We start from the raw sequence: 24122 nt of genomic DNA on the forward strand, positions 1-24122 counted from the left end.
AAAATCCTGTTTTTTCTATTTGAATCTTACATAATCTGCTCAGAAGGTAGATTTAATGAGGCATGAATCATCATGAGTATTTTGAATATAAAACATCAAATATTGTAAAAAATGGAGCCAGGAAAGGAGGAACTAATACAATAGAATTTTAAACCCCATTTTAGAAATGCTAGCCTACACAGGAGCAAGGAAGAGCTAAACTGAGTGTGATGTGAAAGTCCACTTGGTACCCACTTGTCACTCTGATGTTATTGCTGGACAGTGATGGGAACTATTCTGATGAGAACTCTGAGAAGTGGGGCACTCAGCAGGAGTTGGTCAGTTGTCCCCCTTCTGATGTAGGTGGCTGCAGTACCACAGTAGCTGGGCTCATGGTTATCTGTGTTCATTGAGATATTCCAGCTCCAACTCCATGGGTAATCATGAGCCCGATAATGTCAGCTCCTGAGTCCTACATCTGCCTCCTAGCTCTGATGGGGGCTCTCCCACTGTGTCCAATGGGAAAGCCTAGGTAGCTGCTGGCCACAAACCAACATCAGTGTCCAGTTTCTCTCTTCCTTGCTACCCCTATGGCCTGATTAAAAGTTTGATCCCCCACAGGGAGCCTCCTATGGGACCCAGGTGGCCAGCCTTGCTAGGCTTTCTTATACCCAGCATGTGTTGAGCTACCTTACACCAAGTTCATGGTCATGGGACTCTTCCTGATTGACAATGCCAGGGTCCAACAACATTGTTGAATACGTCTAACAGAAAGTTTAAAAAACAAAAACAACCTAAATATCAGAGAGAGAGGGAGAGAGAGAGAGAGAGAGAGAGAGAGAGAGAGAGAGAGAGAGAGACCATCAGTAATTATCTGGGCACAGTTGTATTAGCCAAGGTCTTTAGCACTGAATCTTCAGGATCTTCAAAATAGTCTCAGGTTCCTGTGGATCTTCAAGACAGGGATTGTCACAGTTCCCAAGTCACTTTGTCCAAAGGAACCCTGCTAAGGAGGAGCAGCTCTCAGATGAGCGTTTCAGCGTAAGGAAAGTTAAACAGCCACATACCCTCCAAGTGATCGTAAGGCTTGGGTTCACAGCCTTCCTCAGCGGATCTCCCTGATGACCTGGTTTCCCTGTGTTTCCAGCCTACCCCTGGGACAGGTCCAGCTTGAAATCTATGCCCCTGGATCTGCGGCACTTTGAGAAACTTGATGCCTCTGCCTCACAGGTAGGAGAACTGGCCCCCTCGTTAAGGGTCCCAGTGGTGACTTAGAATTCCCTAAGTCAGGATGACAAACCCACCTCTAGGCCCCTCTTGAACATGCCCTGAATAAACTAGAGAGATGGTTTAGGACTGACCTTTCACGGACACGTTCGTCACTTTCCTATGGCTGTGGTCACATAATGACAAGAGGCAAGTTAGCGGAGAAAAGTTTGCTTGGGCTCGTGGTTTGAGGAGCTACAGTCCATTGTGGGCAGGGAGGGGATTGGCAGTGCGAGCATGGGGGAACTAGACACATTGCAACCCCAGGCAGGAAGAGAACAGACAGGAAATGGAGCTGAATGTAAAACCTCAAGGCCCCTCCAACAAGGCTATGTCTCCTAAATGTCCAATAACCTTCTAAAATGATACCACCATCTGGGGACCAAGCATTTAGATACATGAGCCTATGGAGGACCTTCACATTTCAACCACAATAGGATTAGTGAGGAACAGAAGGCCCAAGGATTGTGTTAAATACATAGGTGGTGTCTTAGTTGCTTTTCCATTGCTATGATAATACACCATGACCAAATGCACCTTGGGGTGAAAATGGTTTATTTCATCTTAAACCTGTAGTCCGTCATCCCAGAACATGGGAGCAGGAGCTCAAAGCAGGAAGCCTAGAAGCAGGAACTGATGCAGAGGGCTTACTGGCTTGCTCCCCCTGGCCTCTCGACTTGCTTTCTTATAGCACCCAGGACCACCAGTACAGAGGTGGCATTGACCACAGAAAGTTGGGTCCTCACACATCAATCACCAATTAAGAAAATGCACTATAAGCTTGCCCATAGGCTAATCTGGTAGGGACATTTTCTTTTTTTTTTTTTTTTTTTTTTTTTTTTTTTTGGACATTTTCTCAAGTGAGGTTTCCTCTTCCCAAATGACTCTAGCTTGTGTCGAGTTGACATAAAACTAGCCAAGTATAGATATGCTTTAGTAAATACTAACCACGACCACAGGCTGCTAAAGCTACCCAGATGCCCACATGAATGCCTCAGATGGAATGAGAAAAGCTGAGGTGGCTCTAGGGCCTGAGATTCATCTGGCCAGAGCACATGCCCTGTCCAACTCCCTCACCTCTATGCTTACCCTCAGATAGCCTCTGTCCTCCTGGGCCCCACTCCAGCTTCCTACCTGCAGGAAGAGCGGAAGGCCATAGGAGGCATTGTTAGACTCCCATACTCCCCAGGTTCCAATGCAGGCTGCTCTTTCTGCTCACAGGTATCAGTCAAGAGTGGCCTGGATGAACTGGTGAGTGACTTGCTCCAGGAAGCCCACAGCGATCTGGAAAAGGTCCGAGCCATCTGGATCTGGATCTGCCACCACATAGGTATACCACCAGGGGGCAGCACTGGGAGCCCTGGATGCCCATTTCCCTCAGACTCCTGCTTTTGTTGCCAACTCAGTGTGAGAAGGAGTAAGTTAAGTCAGGGAGAAGGGTTCCCTAGTGCCCAGAGTAACCAAAGACTAACCAAAGAAGGTAAAAACCATCCTCCAGACCTGGGCCTTCACCCCGAAGCTGCCTTCCCTGGGTCCTGGATTCCTAGTAAGCCTGCTCTACAGAGATGAGAACCTGGGACAGGCCATCTCCAAGAAGAGTGGCCACAGGCTGAGGAGAGCACAGCGGTTTGAAAACAGTAACAACACCAGAAGGTCTTAAAACAACCCCAGGAAGGGCGGGTGCTCACCTCCTGCCTCCTGCTGTCCCACCCTTGTCCTTGGCCATGGCTTCCACCTGCTCCCAGGGTTTTCAGAGCCATCTTGGGGACCTAGGCCTGAGCAGCTGCCTACTGCTCCCCACAGGACAAACTTGGGAATCTCACCAGGTCCTGACAAGCCGCAGAGGGGACTATTGGGCTGACGCCTGCAAATGGGGACATGGTGATCCACCAAGTAGTGGAGTGGACCCTTAGTCCCTTGACATGAAGAACAGGCAGTATTCCACCCTACCTCCTGAAGCTCTTTTGTCCTCCAGGTATAGCTTAGAAAATGCACTCACCTCCCCAAGGTCTGAACCTGAGGGAGGCTGCCTCCTCCCCTATACCATGCATCCCTGACTAGCCTGGAATTCTCTAGACCAGGCTAGCCTTTAACTCACAGGGTTCTGCCCACCTCTGCCTTCTGAAGGTTGGGATTAAAGGTATTCACCATGAGGGCCAGCTGGCTCTTTCTGCTTCAGCCTCTACCTCCCTTTTGCCACGCAAAAGGTGGCATGTCCCATATCTGGCTAGGCTGGGGTTCTGTTTCTATTCAAGCTACTGTTTCCTCCTGAGCACAGCTGGAGATGGAGGCCATGCTGCATGCGGCCTCTGTGGCTTTCCCTTCCTCTCTGAGCCAGCCTCGGTCCTCTGGGAGCCCTGCGTGCTCACATCCCCCTCCTCTGTCCTCCAGAGTACGATGTTGAGGCCGCCCAAGAGAAGGACCGCCAAGCCTTTAAACCCACTGACATCCTGAGGACCCAGAAGACCAACTGTGATGGCTACGCTGGCCTCTTTGAAAGAATGTGCAGGTATGAAAGGCAGCCTATGATAGGCTGGAGTCCCGGGGCTGTGCTGATGTGTCCTTCTCTTTCTCCTAAAGCCCTCTGTGCCTCTGCCCCCATGCCAGGCCCTGAGCTTGAGTTTGCAAACTCTTCTTGGGAATCCAAGTGAGTCCTGAAAAGGTCAATCTCTCCCTTTTTAACACCAGCGTAATTGACTTTGGACCATCTGCCGGGCTTCACCATGCATTAACATAATGGCAGATGAATGAGCAAAGATAATTTGGTTATAAAAGGCCCCTTTTCTGCCTTCTCCCTTCTCTCTGCAGCTGAAGGTTAAAAGAATGGCAGGCCTGGAAGCCAGAGGACAGTGGCTACCGATGCCAAGGGGACTGTGAAAGGCTGTCCTTTGGGGAGGCGGAGGGGGGCACCTCTAGATGAATCTCAGAAATCTACCTGGAGAGAGCCATTGGTAGGAAAGCCTGGAAGCCAGGTTGTGGTTCTGGCGTCTTTGGGCCCCGTTCTAGGGGATATTGGCTGAGCGTCTGGCACAGCAGCAGGCCTATGTGAGAGAATGGGCCACGTGACTTTCCAGTAACTCTAGACAGTCTCAAGGCTGGAGGAGCCATACTGATCCCTATAGCTCCCTATGCTCCCTTTCTGAAGTCTCCTGGGTTCTCCTCGGGAACAAGCAGGAAGTCCTGGGGGTCACCAGAAAAATCCCCTTCCCAGAAAGTGAGTGAGTGCCTGTGTCTACAAACTCGTTATATTAGGCTCCTGTCTCAAAGCTTCTTTTTTTTATTATTTTTTTATTGTTTATTTATTTATTAAAGATTTCTGCCTTCTCCCCACCACCACCTCCCATTTCCCTCCCCCTCCCCTATCAAGTCCCCCTCCCTCATCATCCCTAAGAGTAATCCGGGTTCCCTGCCCTGTGGGAAGTCCAAGGACCACCCACCTCCATCCAGGTCTAGTAAGGTGAGCATCCAAACTGCCTAGGCTCCCACAAAGCCAGTACGAGCAGTAGGATCAAAAACCCATTGCCATTGTTCTTCAGTTCTCAGTAGTCCTCATTGTCCATTATGTTCAGCAAGTCCGGTTTTATCCCATGCTTTTTCAGACCCAGGCCAGCTGGCCTTGGTGAGTTCCTGATAGAACATCCCCATTGTCTCAGTGTGTGGGTGCACCCCTCGCGGTCCTGAGTTCCTTGCTCGTGCTCTGTCTCCTGCTCTTGATTTGGACCTTGAGATTTCAGTCCGGTGCTCCAATGTGGGTCTTTGTCTCTGTCTCCTTTCATCGCCTAAATGTTTTTCTTTGGGTTCACCTTCTTAATTAGCTTCTCTAGGACCACGCATAATAGGCTCAACGTCCCCTATTCATGGCTAGAAACCAAATATGAGTGAGTACATCCCATGTTCCTCTTTTTGTGTCTGGCTCACCTCACTCAGGATAGTGTTTTCTATTTCCGTCCATCTGCCTGCAAAATTCAGGAAGTCATTGTTTTTTACTGCTGAGTAGTACTCTAATATGTATATATTCCATACTTTCTTCATCCATTCTTCCATTGAAGGGCATCAAAGCTTCTTATATTGGGCGATACTGAAGAATCCAACCCACAGCCTTCCCCAGGGAAAGCAAATAATCCACCACCAAACTACATCCTTCCTGTGACGCTTGAGACAGAGTCTAGCTATGTAGCTCAGGCTGGCTTTGAACTCGCTGTGTGGCCCAGGCTGGCCCAAGTGCTGGGATTATATGCATACAGCAACAGTTCTGATAACAACTCTAATATGTTTATATCTCTATCTCGGGGTAGGAGTGCACATCCATGCCATAGCATCCATGTGAAGGTCAGAGGTCAACTTCCAGGAGTTAGTTCTCTCTTTGTAACATGGGGAATTGAACTCAGGTCATCGGGCTTGGTGGCAAGGGGTTTTACCCACCGAATCATCTTGTCACTAATAACTTTTTTTGAATTAGAGAAAAATCGCTCACTGAACATAATCTGCAAAACTGTACAAACAAGGAAAAGAAAACTAAGTGGCCCTGAATCCCCCACACGGCAATGGCAACAGAGACGTCCTTAATCCTTCCTGGTTCTCAGCAGAGTTATTCTCTGTCCTCCTTTCTTCCTGTCTTCCTCCCTCTCTTTCTGCCTTTCTCTGGACACTGAATCGTCCACACAGTAGGCCTTCAGTCGGCATTTACAGAGTGATAAGAAGCAGCAGGATGTGCCCGGCAGACTTGTGTGTTTTCTTTTAAATGACAGAACACCACCAATATGTTTTCAGTGCCTGCCTGGCATGTTTTAGAATATGGTTGTTTTCATAGGAATTTGTAGATTTGAAATCAGTTGGGGTTTTGTGCTCACTTTATTCATTTTTTTTCACAATTTCATACATATATGATGCACTTTGATCGGATCTCCCGTGGTCCTCTCTTCTCCTCCTCTCCCCCCCTCAAACTGAACCCCTTCTTCCCAACAGGATCCCCCTCCTGCTTTCACATTTTTGGGGGCCACTGTGTTTAATTAGGATTGTCTGCATGAGTGGGGGTTATTAGTTAGACAAGGGCAGTTTACCTCTGAGAAATATGACTCTCCCTCCCCCAGCAACCATTAACTACCAATAGCTTCCCAGAAGAGGGTGGAGCCTCGTGAACCCCGCCCCCTCCCTTGATGGACTGTTGTGGGCTCCTTCCAGCACAGGATTCCTGCTACTGAGTGTCCTGATGAGCACTTCTGCCTCCTGGCTCCCTGTGCCACTGGTATGGTGGCCGGAAAGGCCTGGGCTCCAATCCCTAACTAACCACTTCCGGGTTTCCAGTCCTCATCCTCATCTGTGTATCACGGACTGCTGCTTTCATGGCAACAGGAGGATTGTTGGGAAGAGGGAAAGTGCCATTTGGAGATGTTCCCTCCCCCCAGTTGACTTAGGAACTGCTTTTTTTTTTTTTAACTTTCCCTGTCTTTCATAGTATAGGAACACTTTTGCAAACGTTCCTACAGAATCCGCCAGCCCACCCACATAGATTCAGAAAACTGACGCTTGTCTTGATTGAAACTGTCAGCTCTCTGACCTGGTTCAGATGCTTAGCAATGGCCACATCCTGCCCTGCAGCTGATCATTAAAATACACCCCAACATTTTACATCAGTTAGAGACTCAACCGAGCAGTGACCATGCCCAAAATCCCTTGCACTGTGGGGGCGCTGAATGATAGCTCCCAGTTCTGTGAATTTCCTTCAGTGTTGCTTTAAAGATCAGGAATCCATTCATGCATGGCTTCCCTAAGTCCCTTCACCCCTGAAATAACCACCAGACGTTTGGTAAATTTATTAGCTGATTCCTTAATAACTGCAGACATGCAATCCGCACCAGCCGATTTAGGCTGCTGGACTGTCAGGGTGGCCTCTTAGAGATGGTCGTACTCAGAGGCCAGCACGCTTTCCTGCCCAATCCTCTGCCTCCTTGCAAGGCCTCATTAAAGACTGATTTAACAAAGTGCTTTGGTAAGGACTTAGATATTTCCAGGCATTATCCGTTTCCCCCTCGTCTTTCCTGAGTTTCCAATGTGACGTGTTTTGTTAGTCTCGTTCCTCGCCTGTGCAAATGTTGGTCCAGTTTCCTTCTGACTTTCTATCATTGGACATTAAGTCTCTCTTTAGCCTTCATTGCCCACAGCCTTAATTGATTCTGCCTAATCTCCTTGCAGGGGCCAAGGTTAATTCCCTAGGCTCCTGCCACCGAGTCAGCCTGCAGTAAATTCTCTCCCCGCAATCACAACCCGAGCACCACCAGCTGGCAGATTTTCCAGAGATTTGAGATAACCAGGGGTTTATTACCGGTCTGAGGCTTTGACACTGAGCAGACTGGTTGTCACCAATCATATGTCAGCAGCATTTCCATCCATCCATCTTCTAGTGTCGCAGAGAGCAAGGACAGCGGCATGCCTGCTTAGACGGCTGCTGCTAGCCAAAATGACCACCGTGGTCGTCCAAACCTCTCGGAAATGCGGATTCCCCAGGAGCTGAGTAGTCTTTTTTTATTCTTCTTCATCAGTGTTGGAGCCTGGCCCCAGAGTCTTGGGCCTGCTAACTAGAGAAATCTATCCCTGAACTGTGTCTCCAGTTTTTATTTGGAGACTGCATCTCTCTAAGTTACCCAGGCTGGCCTTCAACTCACTCTCTCAATCAGGCAGTTTTCCTGCCTCTGTTTCCCAAATAGCTAGGACTAAAAGCCTGCACGCCCAGGCCTGGCTTGAATGATTTAATTATTGCCAGCTCTGACTTTGTCACATAAGACCTCTGAAAAGGACATCGAGAACTCCCCTTCCTTATAGATACACTAACAAAGGATGAGAACTTGAATTCTGTTACTATAGCAAATCATCTTTTAACAAATCATCTTTTAATTTTGCCATGTATCACTGAAAGTCTTACAAATTAAAATGGAATCTTGGTCCGCAAAAGTCCTGGTGCAATCCAAAAACTCTCAGACTAGCTTCAGGATTGCTACGCTCCAGTTTTACTTTAGCCATTCGCTTGCTGTGTGTCCCCAAGTCAGGGACCCTCTTTCTCTGAACCGCTGCTAGACAGGAGACCTCTGTGATCATGAAATGGACAGATGTGTAGCAAGGATAGAGACATGCCTAAGTTTGTAAGAAATCAAGGATACGCGTTGTGAGAGACGCCATTGCTTCTGCAGGGTAGAAAGCCCACTTTCTCAGCAGAACAAGGGAAGAAAAGCAAGTTTCATTTACCGTGATCAGAAGCTACTGTGTGCAGATTGTCTCTGCCTGCCCAGCCCTTCCCCCACACCGCCAGTAGGGTCTGGCCACTCACAGGCTATAGCTGCATCACACAGTGCCTGTGGCAGGGCCTGGACTGTGTCTGTATCAAACGACCATCATGGTATTGAACCATCACCTCTTTAGTCAGTACCCAGGGACACACCCCAGCAAGCTGGCATGCTCAAATCTTTGGTAAGTGACAAGGAAATGCCTTCGTGGAAGCTAAGGCAGTTAGAGAAGCCAGCCAGGGTCACTGGGTAATGCTGTCTTCTGTTTGCCTGCATCTCTGCTCAGTGCATATTCAGCAGGCCCCAGTGGATGACCAACTGGGCTTCTGAAATCTCCCTGCATTGATTGGGTCCCTGGGCCCTGGCCCTGATTGGGGCTGAGCTACAGCTTTTCTCCTGATGTTCTGGGTGTCTCAGGAGGTTTGCTCATGGGTCTTGCATGCAAGTTGGCTTTGCCGACACACTGGTACTGGTACTGTTGGAACTGTCTAAAGGAAAAGGTTCTACAGCCTGAGGTGGGTTGTTGAGGACGTTTGGTGGTGCCTAGTCAAGCTATTCAAGGGTGGAAACATTTCTCAGCCTCCATGGCTTCTTCAACAGTTCTCCCAGCTCCTATTCCAGAGTTCTCAGCACTTTCCTTTCAGTTTGGGTTTCTCAGTGACAGTTCCCTGAACTCCCTGCTTTACAAACATGAGCACTTTCAAGGCAGCCACTGAGCCTCATCTCGGAACAATCTCTTATTGGATCTGTGGTGTGTCGTGTTGTGCTGTGTCCCGGTACCCACTCCTGTGCTTGGCACACCATTTATACAGTCAGTGGTCTTTCAATGACGTGAACGGGTCATGGATCATGCTCTGACCAGCGACCAGAGAGGCTGGACGCAAAGCTACTAGTTCTACGATCGTTGTTTTATGCATATGAGTTATTTTACTTCCTATAAAGGCTACGGATTATTGACAACACTCTACATTGTGACTTCTGTCCAATTCATCTTGCACATGGCTGCCAGATAATAAAATATCCCCATGCCATACTCCAGCAATGCATAAACTTACAGCTGAGTTCATTTTTCATCCTAGTTCTGCCACAGGCATTCCCCACGGCCCTTCCTCCCTCTCCTCTGCCTGTCAGAGGAGAATCGCCCCCTGGAGATCACTTCATGCCAACCATCCCTTTTAACCATAATGAGCCTAGCAAGGTCACTGCAGGTGACTGTTCCAGGTAGGAATAGAGTCCTGATTTCCTGGCTACACCCTCTGGCCGCCCACGCCAGCTTGGAGCATACAGGTTTGTGTCACTGCTGTCCTCTCTTCCTCCTGGGCTAGGCAAGGCCTTTCCTGCTACTCCTCTCTCGCTTCTTCAGATCTTCCGTCCCCTTTTCTTCTGGTGGAAGAACACCCCCCAGCGCACTGTTCAAAACAGGTTTCTCCCAGGAGGAGGTCCAGACTGCTTACATGGGTGCCCAGTTTGCTCCAGCACCCAGAGATGGCATGGACGCTAAATGGTCCTCCTTCCTTCCTTCCTTCCTTCCTTCCTTCCTTCCTTCCTTCCTTCCTTCCTTCCTTCCTTCCTTCCTTCCTTCTTTCCTTGATCCTGGCGCTCTGAGCAGAGAGCTAGCACCGCTGAACCAGAACCAAGCCCAGCAGTTCCGCTCACCACTTGCCCTCACTGTGAAAGGAGTCATTTCAAACACAATGGGCTTCCCTTTGCCCTCCGCAGCAGACTGAAATTCATATACACAACGTTCTGAGCATCTGTGGGAAATAATTCACTGAAGGATACAACTTAAGTTGTGTGTATAGATTTTCCCAATTCTAAAAGTAACATAATCATTATTTTAAAATGTTGGTAAGCTCCCCTCCCCTGCTTTTCATACAATACTGGAGATTGAATCTTGGGCCTCATGCATGCAAGGCATTCATTCTCTCCCTGAGCTACAGCACCCCCTGCTACCCCAAGGGAAAAAAAATTAAGATGCAGAGGAATTTAAAGAAATAAAACCACCCATAATTCAGTTACAAAGAGATCAAGGATCTCTCCCACGCCCTGTCCTCACTCTCCACACATACACACATTTCACCCAGAGAGTCTGTCTGCGGAGGCTTCCCGCCCCGGGAACCTTCTGCTCTGGGACTCATTTTGGACCATCACCAGCAGAAAATCCTGCCATCCGGGTCTAGCTGCTCTTGGTGTCTGTCAACAGGTTGTCCCCAAGTGCCCCTGAATTATTTTCCACAGAGCCCAGCTGCTATAATCTCACAAGATGACCTGGGAAGTGGGGGTCTGAACCCTCTCTGACACTGTGGGCAAAAGGACAGGCCCCACCAAATGTCATCCCCTGCGAGGAGTCTCAGTGTGGGTGGTCTCGGCGTGGCTCTGCTGGTAGAGGAAGGCTAAGGCTGGGTGGTAGCATGCGTGTTTATCCGCATGGGAAGCAGTGTGAGCCATGAGGGTCTCTTCATCTTCTGATGCCACATTTGCCCCAGTGGTTCAACAAATGACGTGTTAATAGTCAGCATTCAATGTGGCACTCTGCTAAATGTTCATCTCCATGGGGAAGCCTCTCCCTATCCACACAGTGAATGTGTGATCATCTTGTGCCACTACTCTAAGGCCCTGATGTTTACAGTGATTAGGGGATTGGGATCCGGTGCATCCAGAGGCTGCCCCGCTGAGCGGGCCCTGCTATCTGAAGCAGGCATCAGAGAGAGGCTCAGGGCCAGCACTGTGTGGAGGGCAGGGCAGTTGCTGGGGCAAAGGGGCCCCACTGCAGAGCCGCTTTGGACATCCAGCGCTCCATAGGCTTGTGTGTTTATCATGCTGGCTTTTTAGGAACGCAAGGAAAGTGTGGGGCAGTGCGCGTTTTCCTGATTCACAGAGCCAACGCCGGGGCGCTGGCAGCATTGGGACCAGCAGCTTCAAGTGGGCCAGACTGGCACGGCCCATTCTTCCATAGCCACATTGGGGAAGGAGCTGATGAAGAGGAGGATCAATGGGTGTTGGGAAGGCAGGGCCTTCAGGGGCCTTGCTGGTTCAGTCATGGAGTGCTGGCCACAGCTCAGACCTGGTTTTATGTCTCCAAAAGTGACTGGCACCCATCTCCCATAGTCCAAGTTCCCCAAAAGCGGTGCCTGCTTTGCAAGAGGAATATGTTGTTAAATAAAAAAAAAAAAAAAAATCCCCAAAGCCAGGGCCAGCCAGTGTTTCCACTCATCACAGAACAGAGAGAGAATGCAATGGTGACTGTCTTGGTCAAGTCACTATTGCTGTGATGAAACACCATGACCCAAGCAACTTGGGGAGGAAAGGGTTTGTTCACCTCACACTTCCACATCACAGCTCAGCATCCAAGGAAGTCAGGATAGGAACTCACACGGGGCAGGAATCTGGAGGCTGATGCTGATGCAGAGGCCATGGAGCGGTGCTGCTTACTGGCTTGCTCTCCGTGACTTGCTCAGCCTGCTTTCTGATAGAACCCAGGACCACCAGTCCAGGGCTGTTCCCACAATCAATCCCCCCATCAATCACTAATTAATAAAATGCCTTACAGGCTTGTCTGCAGCCCAATCTTATGGAGGCATTTTCTCAGTCAAGGCTCCCTCCTCTGATGACTCCAGTTTGTGTCAAGTTGACATAAATCTAGCCAACACAGTGGCCCAGGCAGTCAGTAAAAGGCATTAATGCAGCCTTCTGTTCCCTGCTCATGAAAACCAAAACTGATGGCCAGGTATCCTGGCAGCCAATCCTTTCTCCCTAGGTCAGTTCTGGATACACCAGTTTGCTTGCCTCTCCCATCCCCGTGCAGATATGCTTGGGAGAGCATAGGCAGGAGCTGGGTTTCAGCTACCTCATACCCCCACCAGCAGCACCCGCCGGGGGTGTCTTGACTTTCCCAGCCTCTGTGTACAGCTCTTTCATATTGGTTTTCTTGCGAGAACATCGTGGTTTCCCTGCTCCCTGTGTTCTTGAGACCGCCCTCACCATTGTCCTCATTTTTCCTCCTGAGAAGCTGTGCATCAGATCATGTCAAGCAGGCCCTAGGGAGACACTTCAGAAGTGAGCTGAAGCATCTCAGGGGAACAGCAAACAGCAGGGTTGCAGCCAGTCTATGCAGACAGGACCTGGCCAGCACTCTGGTTTCCCGTCCCCACCCCCAGCACTCAAGCCCTTTCTCAGACCCATGTTCCCACCCCAGGATCGCTGGTGTGCAGTGTGTCACCGTGCCTGGCTACTCCAAGGGCTTTGGCTACCAGACTGGACAAAGCTTCTCTGGAGAGTTCGACCACGCCTGGAATGCTGTGTACCTTGAGGGCCGTTGGCACCTGCTGGACAGTACCTGGGGCAGTGGCCTGGTAGACACCACCACCTCCAAATTTACCTTTCTGTAAGTACGAGGCTCAGCTTGGCCAAGTGCCTGGTCTGTGTGTGTGGTGTGGGAGTGGGACATAGGTTGAAGGGGGAACACAACAAGGGGAAAGGGAGGATGAAGGCAGCCTTGTGTGGCTACAGCCACCTTTTTCCAAATCTGGCCCTGGATCACTTGTGAGGAAGCTGGAGTTTCTTGTCACCTCACCCATCCACAGCTAAATCTCTCCTCAGACTCCCCATGGCTCCTTTCACCTAAACACAGAATCCCATTGGGTTGGCCCCACGGTGGTATGTGAGGAAGGGCGGGGCTAAAGAACCTCACTACCAGCAGTTAAGTGCTCAGATGCTCCGTCTTCTCCCCACTTCCTGTTCTAGGAAGAGGAAGGAGGAAGAAAGATGTGGTTGGCAGAGAGGAGAGCTTAGGTGAAGCTTAGTCACCCTGGGCCCCCATGATACAGGCTGGACCATGATCATCCTTCAAGGCCTGGCCAACCCTGAACTTAATGAGCCAAGCATGACGTTCTTGTGGGTCATTATCCATCGGCCACCTTGATCACCTTTATTCGGGAAACTGGCTGTTCTCTCTGATGTTTGCAAGTGAAACCTTGGCTCTCCCACATTTACCCTACATACCTCTGTTACCCTCAACAGTCACCCCTTAGGCAGAGCAGAGCATCCCCAAGCTCAAACCGAGTCTCTCTTTCCTTCTCATTCCCCTATTGCACAGCTCCCCAGGCACAGAGACAAGAAGGGTTCAATGGGGAACTAGAGGGCTGGCACCTTGCCTCCCCGCCTCCCTATGCCTTCACTGCCCACACCCACTGAAGAGGAGTCTCCGGTGTCCCACATTCGGACCACAGGCAGTACCCATTCCGTTCTATTGTCAGTAATCCCCCTCCAGTGGTTGGGTCAACTAGATAAAGGTGTCCCAAGGGTCTCCTGTGAGATGTCCAGACACGGGTGGAGGTGGTCAGGCTGACCCCTACACATGGCTCCTAACCAGGTCTTCCTCCACTCCAGCTACAATGAATTCTACTTCCTCACCCACCCCGCCCTGTTCATTGAGGACCATTTCCCAGACAACAAAAACTGGCAACTGCTGAAGCCACCTCAGTCCCTGAGGCAGTTTGAGAACAACATGTACCACAAGAGTGAATTCTACAACAAGGGTATGCTGAGTGCCCACCCAGAAACGCCCATGATCCGGACAGGTAAGGAGTGGCAGGTGCACAGGCGGGAGTACTAGAGAAGTCCTCCCACTAGAGTGGCCCAAGAAAAGCAGATCACCAAGCTTAGCTGTCTCCTGTGGCTGGCCTGAACTGACACTGGGCATCCCCTGACACACCATAGGGACCATGGCAGGGGGATGTTTGCATACTCTGAAGGTCAGTGAAGACCAAGACCTGATCCCAGAATCGTGGGTCTCAAAGGGCTCTCATGTTTCCCATGACTCCCTGAGAATCCAGAGCCTGGTCCTGCTCTAGACACACAAGGGAACTCAGGAAGGCTGCTCACCCCACTTCCCCCTTCTCATCTGAGCCCCACTCACTTGTCAGCGTCAGCTCTGCCACCAGGGGGCCTCCTTGCATCCCAGACAGAGGCCTGAGCTCCTAGAGGCATCCGATTAGGGTGGACTGAGGGATAATGGCGCTGACCCTACCCTACACTGCAGGGTGACAGAGTAAGGGGATGGGGCAAGGGGTGCAGCCAGGGGGCAGCAGGGAGCCGGTACTTCTTGGCCCTTGAACTTCCCCATGAGTTTCTTGACCTGGATACAGGACTCCTGTGGTCTCTGGCAAGTAACAGACACGTGGCAGCTCTGGTGGCTGAAGCAACAGCCGCTGGCTGCTCACTTTGGATCTCATTTCCTGCACCTGAGGCTGTGAGAGGTCTACATCTCTGTTGTGAGACATTAAACCGTAAGAAAGACTCGAGCAGACCCCGACAGCGTAGTCGTCACATCACTGGGCTGAGTTTGCCTTTTTGGGAGACATGAAAATGTAAACACCAGATTTCTTAATTTATACTAATCTAAAACTCAATTCCATATTCATGCTACATATTGAAAGAATATTTCTTGGTGGTTGTGAGCTGCCTTAAGAATAGAGATGGGAGAGAAGCAAGAAAGCGAAGCTGGGGAGCAAAAGGGAAGGGACGGGGGAGGGTCCGTGGGTGCAGGAGGGAAGGAAGAAGCTGGGAGAATAGAGAGGTTCCAGGAATGGCTTCTCCAGAGCCTTTGGGGTCCCTGGCACTTCACCTCCTCTAAGATGCTCAGCACACTTCTACCAAGGCTTCTCTAGGACAGGCACCAAGCTCTTCCCAAAGAACCCAGGCCCAGGCAAAGGCAGAGCATGGAAAAGTGCTCCCAGGATTCATTCTGAACATAGTGGGTTCTCTAAAAAAAACCCTCCAGCATGTCCAGCTCACCTGAGGGCTGGTGCAGGCTCTTCACAGTCAAGTCTTCAGGGCGAGTCCTTGCCGAGTACGGAGAAGAGAATTAATAGTGACTATGAACCAGACAGCCTTCTCTTTTGCCAGCCTCCCTCCATGGAGGACTGGAGAAGTTGCTGGGGTAAGGGATGGGGTGGCCAACTTCCAGCAGAAGGCCAGGCTCTCGGAGCAGGCACTGTCCTGAGGAGCCAGGGAAGCCCAGATAGGAAAAGACCTCGTGAGCTGCAAAAGTCAGAAGGAAAACAATGACCAAGATAAAGAAATACAAAAGTGCAGGCCAAGGCGGAGCTGCAGGAGGGGATGGGGGGGGGGCACTAACTTGTGAAAGCCTAGTCCAGAAACACAGCTGTGGCACTCCTATGTGAGAAGCAAGCGTGAGGACTTGGGCACAAATCCCCAGAGTAAAGTGACGCGATCATGTGACGGCTGTTGACGCGGTAAAGAATCACGGGCGGGAGCGCAATATGCAAGTACTGCTTAAGAATTGTAGGGGCTAGAGAGACAGCTCAGTGTTTAAGAGAGCTTGGTGCTGCTCTTCCAGAGGACCTGAGTGCTGTTCCCAGCACCTTTATCCAGCTCACAGTCAGGCTCTTGTAACTCCAGCTCCAAGGATCCAGCGCCCTCTTGTGGCCTCCACAGGCAGCCACACACGCAGCATTCACGCAGACATAACAAACATGCACAGAAAAATAAATCTTAAAAAGGGAGAGAGAATTGGAGGAGATTGTACCCTTTCTGCCCATTGATCTAACCCCTCCCCTGCTCTGGAACAGGGTAAAATATCCAGACAGGCTTCCCCCAATGTAAACCAAATGGGATAGGAAAGGAAAGAAACATATGGCTGGGACAGGGTTTTTCGTGGGTCCCTTCCCCCCAGTTATCAGCTTTTTCAAAACTATTCACCTAAACGAAGCAGAGGAACGCCGCATTCAGCGACATCACGTTGGTAAAACTGAGCCTATTAGAAGCATTAGCACCACAGACAGGCACACACTCTGTAGGTCACATCCCCTCACCCTCCAACCCCCTACCCCCAGATCTAATTGTCAAGCGTTCGCCAGCACCCTCTGGGCCCATGTCACCTGACACAGACTTCCTCCCCACAGTGAATGGGAAAGCCACGGTCACCATCGAGAGCTGTGCCCCAACCCTGTTCATGTTCATGCTCAATGGCAAGCAGGAACATGGGCTCCTGAGCCTAAGGAAGAACGGGATGAAGCTGGAGGTGTACCCTCCAACCATGGGCACCCACAAGCTACAGATCTTCGCCAAAGGCAACTCTGAGATCTACAGCTCAGTGCTGGAGTACACACTCAAGTGCAACTTCGTGGACCTTTCTGGCCGGCTGCCCGCGGAGCTTCACCAGCCCGTGGGCCCCAGTTGGTTCTCGGAGCAGATGGGCATCACGAAGCCCTCCCACCCCGACCCCATCATCCACACCAGTGATGGTCGCTGTTCCGTCAGCTTTGGCGTGGAGGAAGGCATCAGCGTCCTGGCATCCCTCCATGGAGATGACGGCCTTGTCACCGAGGAGACGCAACTGCGCTACATCTTCCAGCTGAACCGAGAGAAGAGGACAGAGCTGAAAGTCCAGCTTCCCCACGCGGGCAAGTTCGCCCTCAAAATCTTCGTGAAGAAGAGGCAAGAACAAGGCAACTTCGTCTTTGTCTTCAACTACCTTCTGTGCTGCGCCAACACCAAGGTGAACTGGCCTATGTTCCCCGAGAGCTTCGGCAACTGGGGGCAGGGCAATGAGCTATTGGAGCCCCTCTCAGGGGTCCTTCCCGCCAACCGCAATGTACCCTTCAAACTAAAGCTGCATGGTATCGCCAAAGCGCTGGTGAAAGGGCAGGACACGTGGCCCCTGACCCTTAACCCCGAGGGATACTGGGAGGGCAGCTGCAGCACCGCTGGCTGCCAAGAAGTCTACGTCATGGTGCTAGAGAACGCTAACCACAACTTCTACTCCTACATCCTGAAATACAAAGTGAATGACCAGTGAAGGGCTAAATACCCGCACCCTCCCAGGGCTAAGGCCAGCCCTGCCCAGGGAGGGCCCAAACGGAAGTGCAGAGAGCCTGGGACACCACTAATCTGCATGAAAACATTTCTAGGCCTCTGCCTCAGTCTCCCTGCTCTGCCAAAGGCATTGAGGAATTTGTGCTGCTGAGGGCTTCGACTCAGTGCGATTGTGGATGAAGGGACAGAGGCAAAGGCCCTTTAGAAGAAAAAGGTGCTATGTAAATCCAAGGTATTGTGAAGTGTACACCCGCGCCTATGCCTGCTCTTGTGTTAGGACCTTGCTGTAGAGTTGGGTGGGAGAGAGGAGATGTTGCCCGCCCTGGAAGCTTTTCACACAGTGACTAGAGAATGATGCTTGAGTTTGAGTCTACCAGAGAGATCAGTCACCCAAGAAATAGTGTTTCTCCACGGCTTCTGGACCCCAGGGAATGTCGGACCGCTCGTCTTCCATATTCCTAGTACCTCTTCATTAGCCACTTCACGCTCTTCAAGAGCTTGCGAGAGGGGAGATGTGGAAAAGGAGCTAGCTAACCATCAGCCAACTCAAGGCTGTTCTCCCCCAATCCCTATGAGTCCTGGGCAGGCAGACGAGTCCCAGAGAAACTTCAGCAGAACCAGGGACAGTGTATGATAATAGAATTCTGCTGCTTCCAGGACCCTTACAAGCAAAACTAGGCTGACGGGACCACCATGTGCCCTGGAGAGAACGTTTGTGCCTGTCTCGGAGAACGCCTATCATAGCCATTTTCTCTCCTGTCTTTCTCTGAGCTGACAACTCCTGCCCTGACTTCAACCTTCTGTTGGGAACAGTTGAGGGCCTCTTGCTTGCTCAGGCCTGTCCTAAAAATCCTCGGCTGCCTAGCTGGCCCTCAGCAGCACCTGAGGCTGGTGTTTCCATGGCAACGGCTGAGGGAAAGGCAGGCTGCAGCAGGAAACAGGCAGGGAAGGCCTGAGAAAGGCCCCAAGAGGCCACTACAACCCCATCCCGGTGCAGGGAGGCCCTCCAGCACTGTCCCCACCAAACTTCGGGGTTCTAGGTGTCTGCTCGCTCTGCCTATCTCAGGACCCCCATCCCTCACTTCTGAGAACCACTCCACATGTCCTCAGGCTCACCTGCAGCCAGAGCCAGCCTGGGATACTCATAACCTCCTTCTCTACATGGCCCCGCGTTGGATTCTGGGACTGTAGAGGTTAACACGAAGAACTCAGCCATAGCCATCCAGACCTCTGGGTGGGTGTCTGCTGGGTGGGGCCTATCTGAAATTCCAGAACCCCAAAACTTCAGTCCTTCAGCCCCTTCCCCACAGGTCCCCCACTGCCACCCACCTGGTACCAAGCTAGGTAGCCTCACTTGTGATTAGCATGGCTACTGGGGGCTGAACTGCCTTGGGCTTATGCCCTGGGTCCTCGGGCGGTTTTCACCTGTCAGCATCTCTCGTCACTCACTCCTGGAAAACGCACAAAAGCCAGGGAGGCATCGCCACTCTGCACCACTAGGCACCACTACGAGGTGGAGCGGAAACGGTGGCGTTTGCACAGCCTGAAAACAGCCTTTCCTCACCCCTGTGTTTTATGAGCAGAAAGAAGTGTGCTATATTTTAACAAAATAATAAGTGTTTCTGCGATTCCAGCCACACACTAGACACAGCCCTGACTGCCGCTGCTAGCCCTGCAGAAGATGATACCCATGTTTTTCAAAACAGTATAATTAATCCACTCGGGAGCTCATAGAGGATGCTACCCCCAAATAAACAGGAGCTGTCCTCAGGACCAGAGACCCAGGCCAGCCTCTCCCAGAGCGCTGAGCGCGTGGGTCATCCACACGCCCCTCCCTCCTCATTTAACCAGGCAGCCCCTTTGTCAAGGCAACTGTAAGAGCACTCGGGAAAACGCCTGCATTTCTTTCCACTGAAGTAAAGATACATGAAACTAAATCCAATCTTCATGAATTTTTACACGCATGCTGCCCAGGCTGGAAATTTGGAGGTTGCGTTTTTGAAGGCTTTTTATTCAAATCCCCCTCTTTGTCTCCGGGTCCACGAGTCCCAGGGTCGATCGAATGGCACGAGCGCCCCCTGGTGGTCAATATGCGAAGTCGACACCGCTGCAAACCCTCAACTGTTAAAAATCACTAGGTGCTTTCTCATCCCTCGTGGATACGCCGAGGTCAGCGTTGCCATGCAAACTGTGAGAAGAGCCTGGGGAGACTTCCTGGTTGGCATGGTGAGAAAACACAGAATGTGATGAGAATTAAGAGAGTTTCGCCCAGAAATCTTTTCCTGAGACAGAAACCCTGGACACAAGCCTGCCTGGTCGAGGTCGCTTTGATCACCACACTCACTGCTATGCCAATGACAGGCTGAAACTGATCAAACTCATCACTGTGCCAGGCAAGCCCCAGGATGGGTGCCAGGGTGCAGAAGGATGGGGCGTGGTGGGGCAAAAGGGTGCAATTAACCTCTTTTCAGTTCGCTTCCGAAGTGCCACCAGCTCAGCTGGACTGCTCTCTGGCTGATTGTGAATATTCTGAGTTCTCCATATGTCTCATTGTCCCACCAGGACGGACTTCTCACAGCCCGCTGAGATTAAAGAGACGTAAATAGATTAAGTGAAGCATGAAGGATTTGAGCTAGACATAAAGAGCCGTTTCCTGTCGTGAAACAGGGGGGCCACGTTGCCAATAAAGTCTGCAAGATTCTCAAAGGACTTGAAAAGGAGAAAAGTTTCCCCAGTGTTCTGGAGTTTTCTTTGCCCATGGTTGGGTTCTCTCTCCACTAATTCTTAAACTACACTGGTTGACCTGCAGTAAACACTGGGTTAATGGTGTGACCACATCGCTCACGACTGTCAGATTTCTAAGGTTTTTTATCTGCGGTCTGTCATTTCTTGTCGTTTGGAATAAGCACCTAAAGCTGCAGAGGTGACTAATCCTTCTAACACATGCGCTGGGTTGTGTGGGTCGCTGCCTGTTGACGGTCTCCTCACATTGTTGCTGGGGTTGTTTTTCAATAAAATTTATATTCATTTTTATCCAACAATGTAATTATCGATCCATCCTTATCGCAGCTTTCACAAGGAGGAAAGGGGAAAAAACAAGAAAAAAAAAAAACACTTTCATGTTCAAAGGATGCTTTTAAAAAAGAAATCAATGTCCCTGCCATTTGAATGCGATGGCAAGATGCAGATGGGATGCTGGGCAAATAGCTATTGCACATTAAAGGAAACATAATTAGGTCAGCCCCAGCCCTCTGCGGCTCACGTGCCTTTGAAGAATCTGAAGACAGAGTTTCAAGTCAGTCCAAATTTCTTTTTATAGTGGGAGAAGAAAAATGTGCCAAAATTTTGCCTGTCAACCTACTTTTTGGGCTTTGAATATATGTTTCTTGATATTCATATACATACAAGAAACTTTCCAGGTTGCCTAAACTGATTACTCATAAATTAGACATTTAGGGGACTAAAGGGGAAAAAAAAAATGAAAATCCCGACACCTCTGAGAAACCGCTGTAACCATGGAAACCATTCTCATAGCTGTAGTGTGAAGGGCAAAAAGATTTGTGTTCCCAAATCTGGGCTTATCGTGTTCCTCATTGCTAGACACAAAACGAGATGGGTTACACTTCATCCTTGGGGTGGGGGTCCACAGTGGTCCGTGGTTGAACCAACTCTTTAATGGCATGCTAAGAAGTCAGAACAAATCGTCTTTGGGTCTTCCTATCAGTCGGAGTAACTCTTGAATTATTGGAACAGGCTGGAAGTTCCCACCCAGGCAGGGGTGGGAAGAGGTTGACCTCCAGTGTTCCTTCCAGCCCAGAGACTTTCTGAGGCTGTGTCCCTGGGAACCGATGATGGCAGGCACCAGCCTGAGTTCTCAGTGAAGCAGTATCTGAAGGGCCCTGCTGTGTTAAGAGCCTGCCCCCTAAGCCCTTTGCACACTGCGCTGCAGGCTTTTCTCTTTGCTGAAGACAAGGGGATTGCACGGGGCCCGGCAGATGGACCACAGGAGAACAGCAGTCCCGACAGATACTGATTCTCTATGATTTGCAAACAAAACTAAAGAAGACTAAGAGCCCCCCTGGACAATCCTCTCTCGGACATGTCCCTTAGGCGTCTCTTCCACCTTATTCTCAGACCTCAGTTCAGAAAAAAAAAGTATTCCAAAACCGCCCAAATTCCCAAGGAAGATGCATCGGGGTGTCCCATGACCCCTTCATCCTCCAGGATGAGATCTGGTCCCTCTGGAGGCTTCTCGGGTCTTATTCCATCAGCCTTTGTATCCACTGTGAGTGTTCAGGCCCCCACACTCCTTTGGCACAACTGTTTGTTCCTCTGTGTGCCAGGATGAGCCCCACCTGTACCATTACGGTCCACACTGACCTCGAATCTGAACGCTGATCCCACTGGGTTGTGTTAAGACAGAGTGGGTCCCATGAGAACCTCACTGTCTATAGAGAGGGCCCTGGTGGGCAAGGAAAGTGCTCAAACAAAAATTGAAGTCTGCAAAGCCTACCACCTTGATTGATCGCACTTGATCCCAGAAACTAAGCTGGGCCAGGCCTCGTTAAGACTTGGATGGAAAACAAAGGCTGGCTTTACCAGAGAATCAAAAGAGTGCCCGCCCAGTCACCTCCTTCTGTAGACAGGGTGCCACGTGCTTCACTCCTGGGACACGGGAAAGACAGCTCCCTTCTCCATAGCCAGAGAGGTTGACGAGGGCCCCACTGAGCAGGGAGCAGCACCTGTAGATCAGGCCACACAGCAGGGGCTCACAGACGCCACCCTGTGGTCCTCCTGGCCCAGCAACAAGGCTGATCATATATTTAGGCGCACCCGTGAGAGCCAGCACCAAGCGTTAGGAACACAGTGTCCTGGAGACGATGCCCTGCGATGTAAAAGGCCAGCAATCAGGACCAGACGGGCAGCACCTCAGACTGAGGGGGGTGCAGCAGGAAGCTCCAGAGCAGAGGTCTCCCAGGGAGTCTCCAGATAGTCTTTAGAGTGATCAGCAGGAGACGTCACAGTCCTCAAGTCCTCGCACGACATCTGTGACCCAGGACTCTGCATGGAACGGCCATGAGAGCACCTTGGAGGTTCTGGGGGACTGCAAATTCTTTTCTCATTCATTTCTATTGAAAAAGTATTTTTAATACAATATATTCTGGTTACAGTTTCCCCTCCTCCCAGATCCTTCCAACCTCCCCACCCACCCACTTCCACATTTTTTTTCTTGCTTTTTGGAAAGCAAACAAGATGGAAAAAAAAAAAGAATTAAAAGAAGAAAGAAACATACACACAATAAATAAATAAATAAATAAAAATACAAAATTGAAAGCCATGATATACAAGAAGACCAGTAAGACAAAAAAAAAAAAAAATACCCAAAGCATGCTGGGACAAAAAGTCTACAAAAATACCATGGGGTTTGCTCTGTGTTGTCCATCTACGCTGGGCACGGGGCCTGCCCTTAAGTGTGGTTGGTGTACCCAGCAGGATTCCGTTGAAGAAAACTAGCTTTTCTTTGCAAGTGGGTAGCAATTGCAGGTGGCTTCTTGGTTAGGTCTCAGGGCCCTAGACCATTTCCCCTTCTCAGTATGGGGAATTCTTGGAACACACACTTTGGTTCTGCTTTCTGGCACCCATCACGTGTTTGATAAATGCGCAGTCAATGTTTCTATTCCTCTGAATGGAGGTGAGCGGCCACCAAGCTGCCACCATTCCCAGAGCATTTGCAGAGAGTATTTTCATTTTCCCAGGACTGGTGTCATAAGCTGCACCATGACAGACTGGCCCTCATGGCTTCACACAGCTCTGCCTGCAATGCCCTGAACAGCAGAGAGAGAGAGAGAGAGAGAGAGAGAGAGAGAGAGAGAGAGAGAGAGGCCAAGCTTCTCAGGGAAGGATTCCCAACCCACGAAAAAGGAAGAGCTGACTTGGTCAGTGGTGACCTTCACAGACATGAGTGACCCTTTAACTAAGAGCAGCTACTTCAGTTTACCCTTGAGGCTCAACAGCCAAGGTTATACAAAGAAACCCTGTCTCAGAGGGGAAAAAAACAAGAGAGAAAAGAAAAAAGAGGCATACACTTAGTCTGTGGAAAGTCACTTGAATGCAAAATTTCTGTGTGGCGGGAGAAAGGTGATCACCATCCCGGAGAAGGCAGGCTCAAGGACTCCTAGGTGAGACTGACTCTTCAAGTTGCTGTTCCCATAGCTAACTGTGGCTCAGTCTGCATAAGGGAGATCTGTAATACGAGCTTGATACTCCTGTTTGACCCCAAGTAACACAAACACACTAAGGCCCCCGTTAATTGCATCCTCACCTACCCAAACAGAGAGCTCCACCAACAGCCCTAGCTGCAGGAGAGTCTCTCAGGCCCCAGGAGAACCTATTATCTTATGAAAAAAGCTGCAAAATGGCCAGTTTTACTAATTGGGACTAAAAGGCACAGTATTTTCTACTGGCAAAGCAGGAGTGTGCTGGACTGTCATGGAAGAACTCATTATCCCTCTCTCTGTCCCCACTGCGCATCCCTCTGTGCGTTGTGTATGTGGTATGCATTCATGTATGTGTGTTCGCAAGTGGGGACACGCTTGGGGGTGCACACGTATTCACATGCATGTGGAGGCCCCAAGTGAACATTAAGTGTCTTATTCACTCTTCACTTCATTGAGGCAGGGTCTCTCAATTGAACCCAGAGCTCACGGATCAGCTACTGTAGATTACCAACTTGCCCTGGGGATTTCTCAGTCCTGTCTCTCT

The 24122-nt window shown here is 50.3% G+C and overlaps 1 protein-coding gene across 1 annotated transcript in view; it reads left to right on the forward strand.

Annotated features, from left to right (window-relative positions):
• Nucleotides 1–20387, forward strand: part of Ky (kyphoscoliosis peptidase) — a 38199-nt gene extending 17812 nt beyond the window's left edge. The window contains exons 6-11 of the mRNA XM_057766298.1: nt 1127–1209; nt 2467–2575; nt 3637–3754; nt 12718–12906; nt 13911–14101; nt 16448–20387. Coding sequence (XP_057622281.1) covers nt 1127–1209; nt 2467–2575; nt 3637–3754; nt 12718–12906; nt 13911–14101; nt 16448–17343 — 1586 coding nt within the window. The 3' untranslated portion in view covers nt 17344–20387. The remainder of the gene's footprint in view (nt 1–1126; nt 1210–2466; nt 2576–3636; nt 3755–12717; nt 12907–13910; nt 14102–16447) is intronic.
• Nucleotides 20388–24122: the final 3735 nt, after the last annotated feature.

This window comes from Chionomys nivalis, chromosome 4, assembly GCF_950005125.1.
Source record: "Chionomys nivalis chromosome 4, mChiNiv1.1, whole genome shotgun sequence".
NCBI classification, from domain to species: domain Eukaryota; kingdom Metazoa; phylum Chordata; class Mammalia; order Rodentia; family Cricetidae; genus Chionomys; species Chionomys nivalis.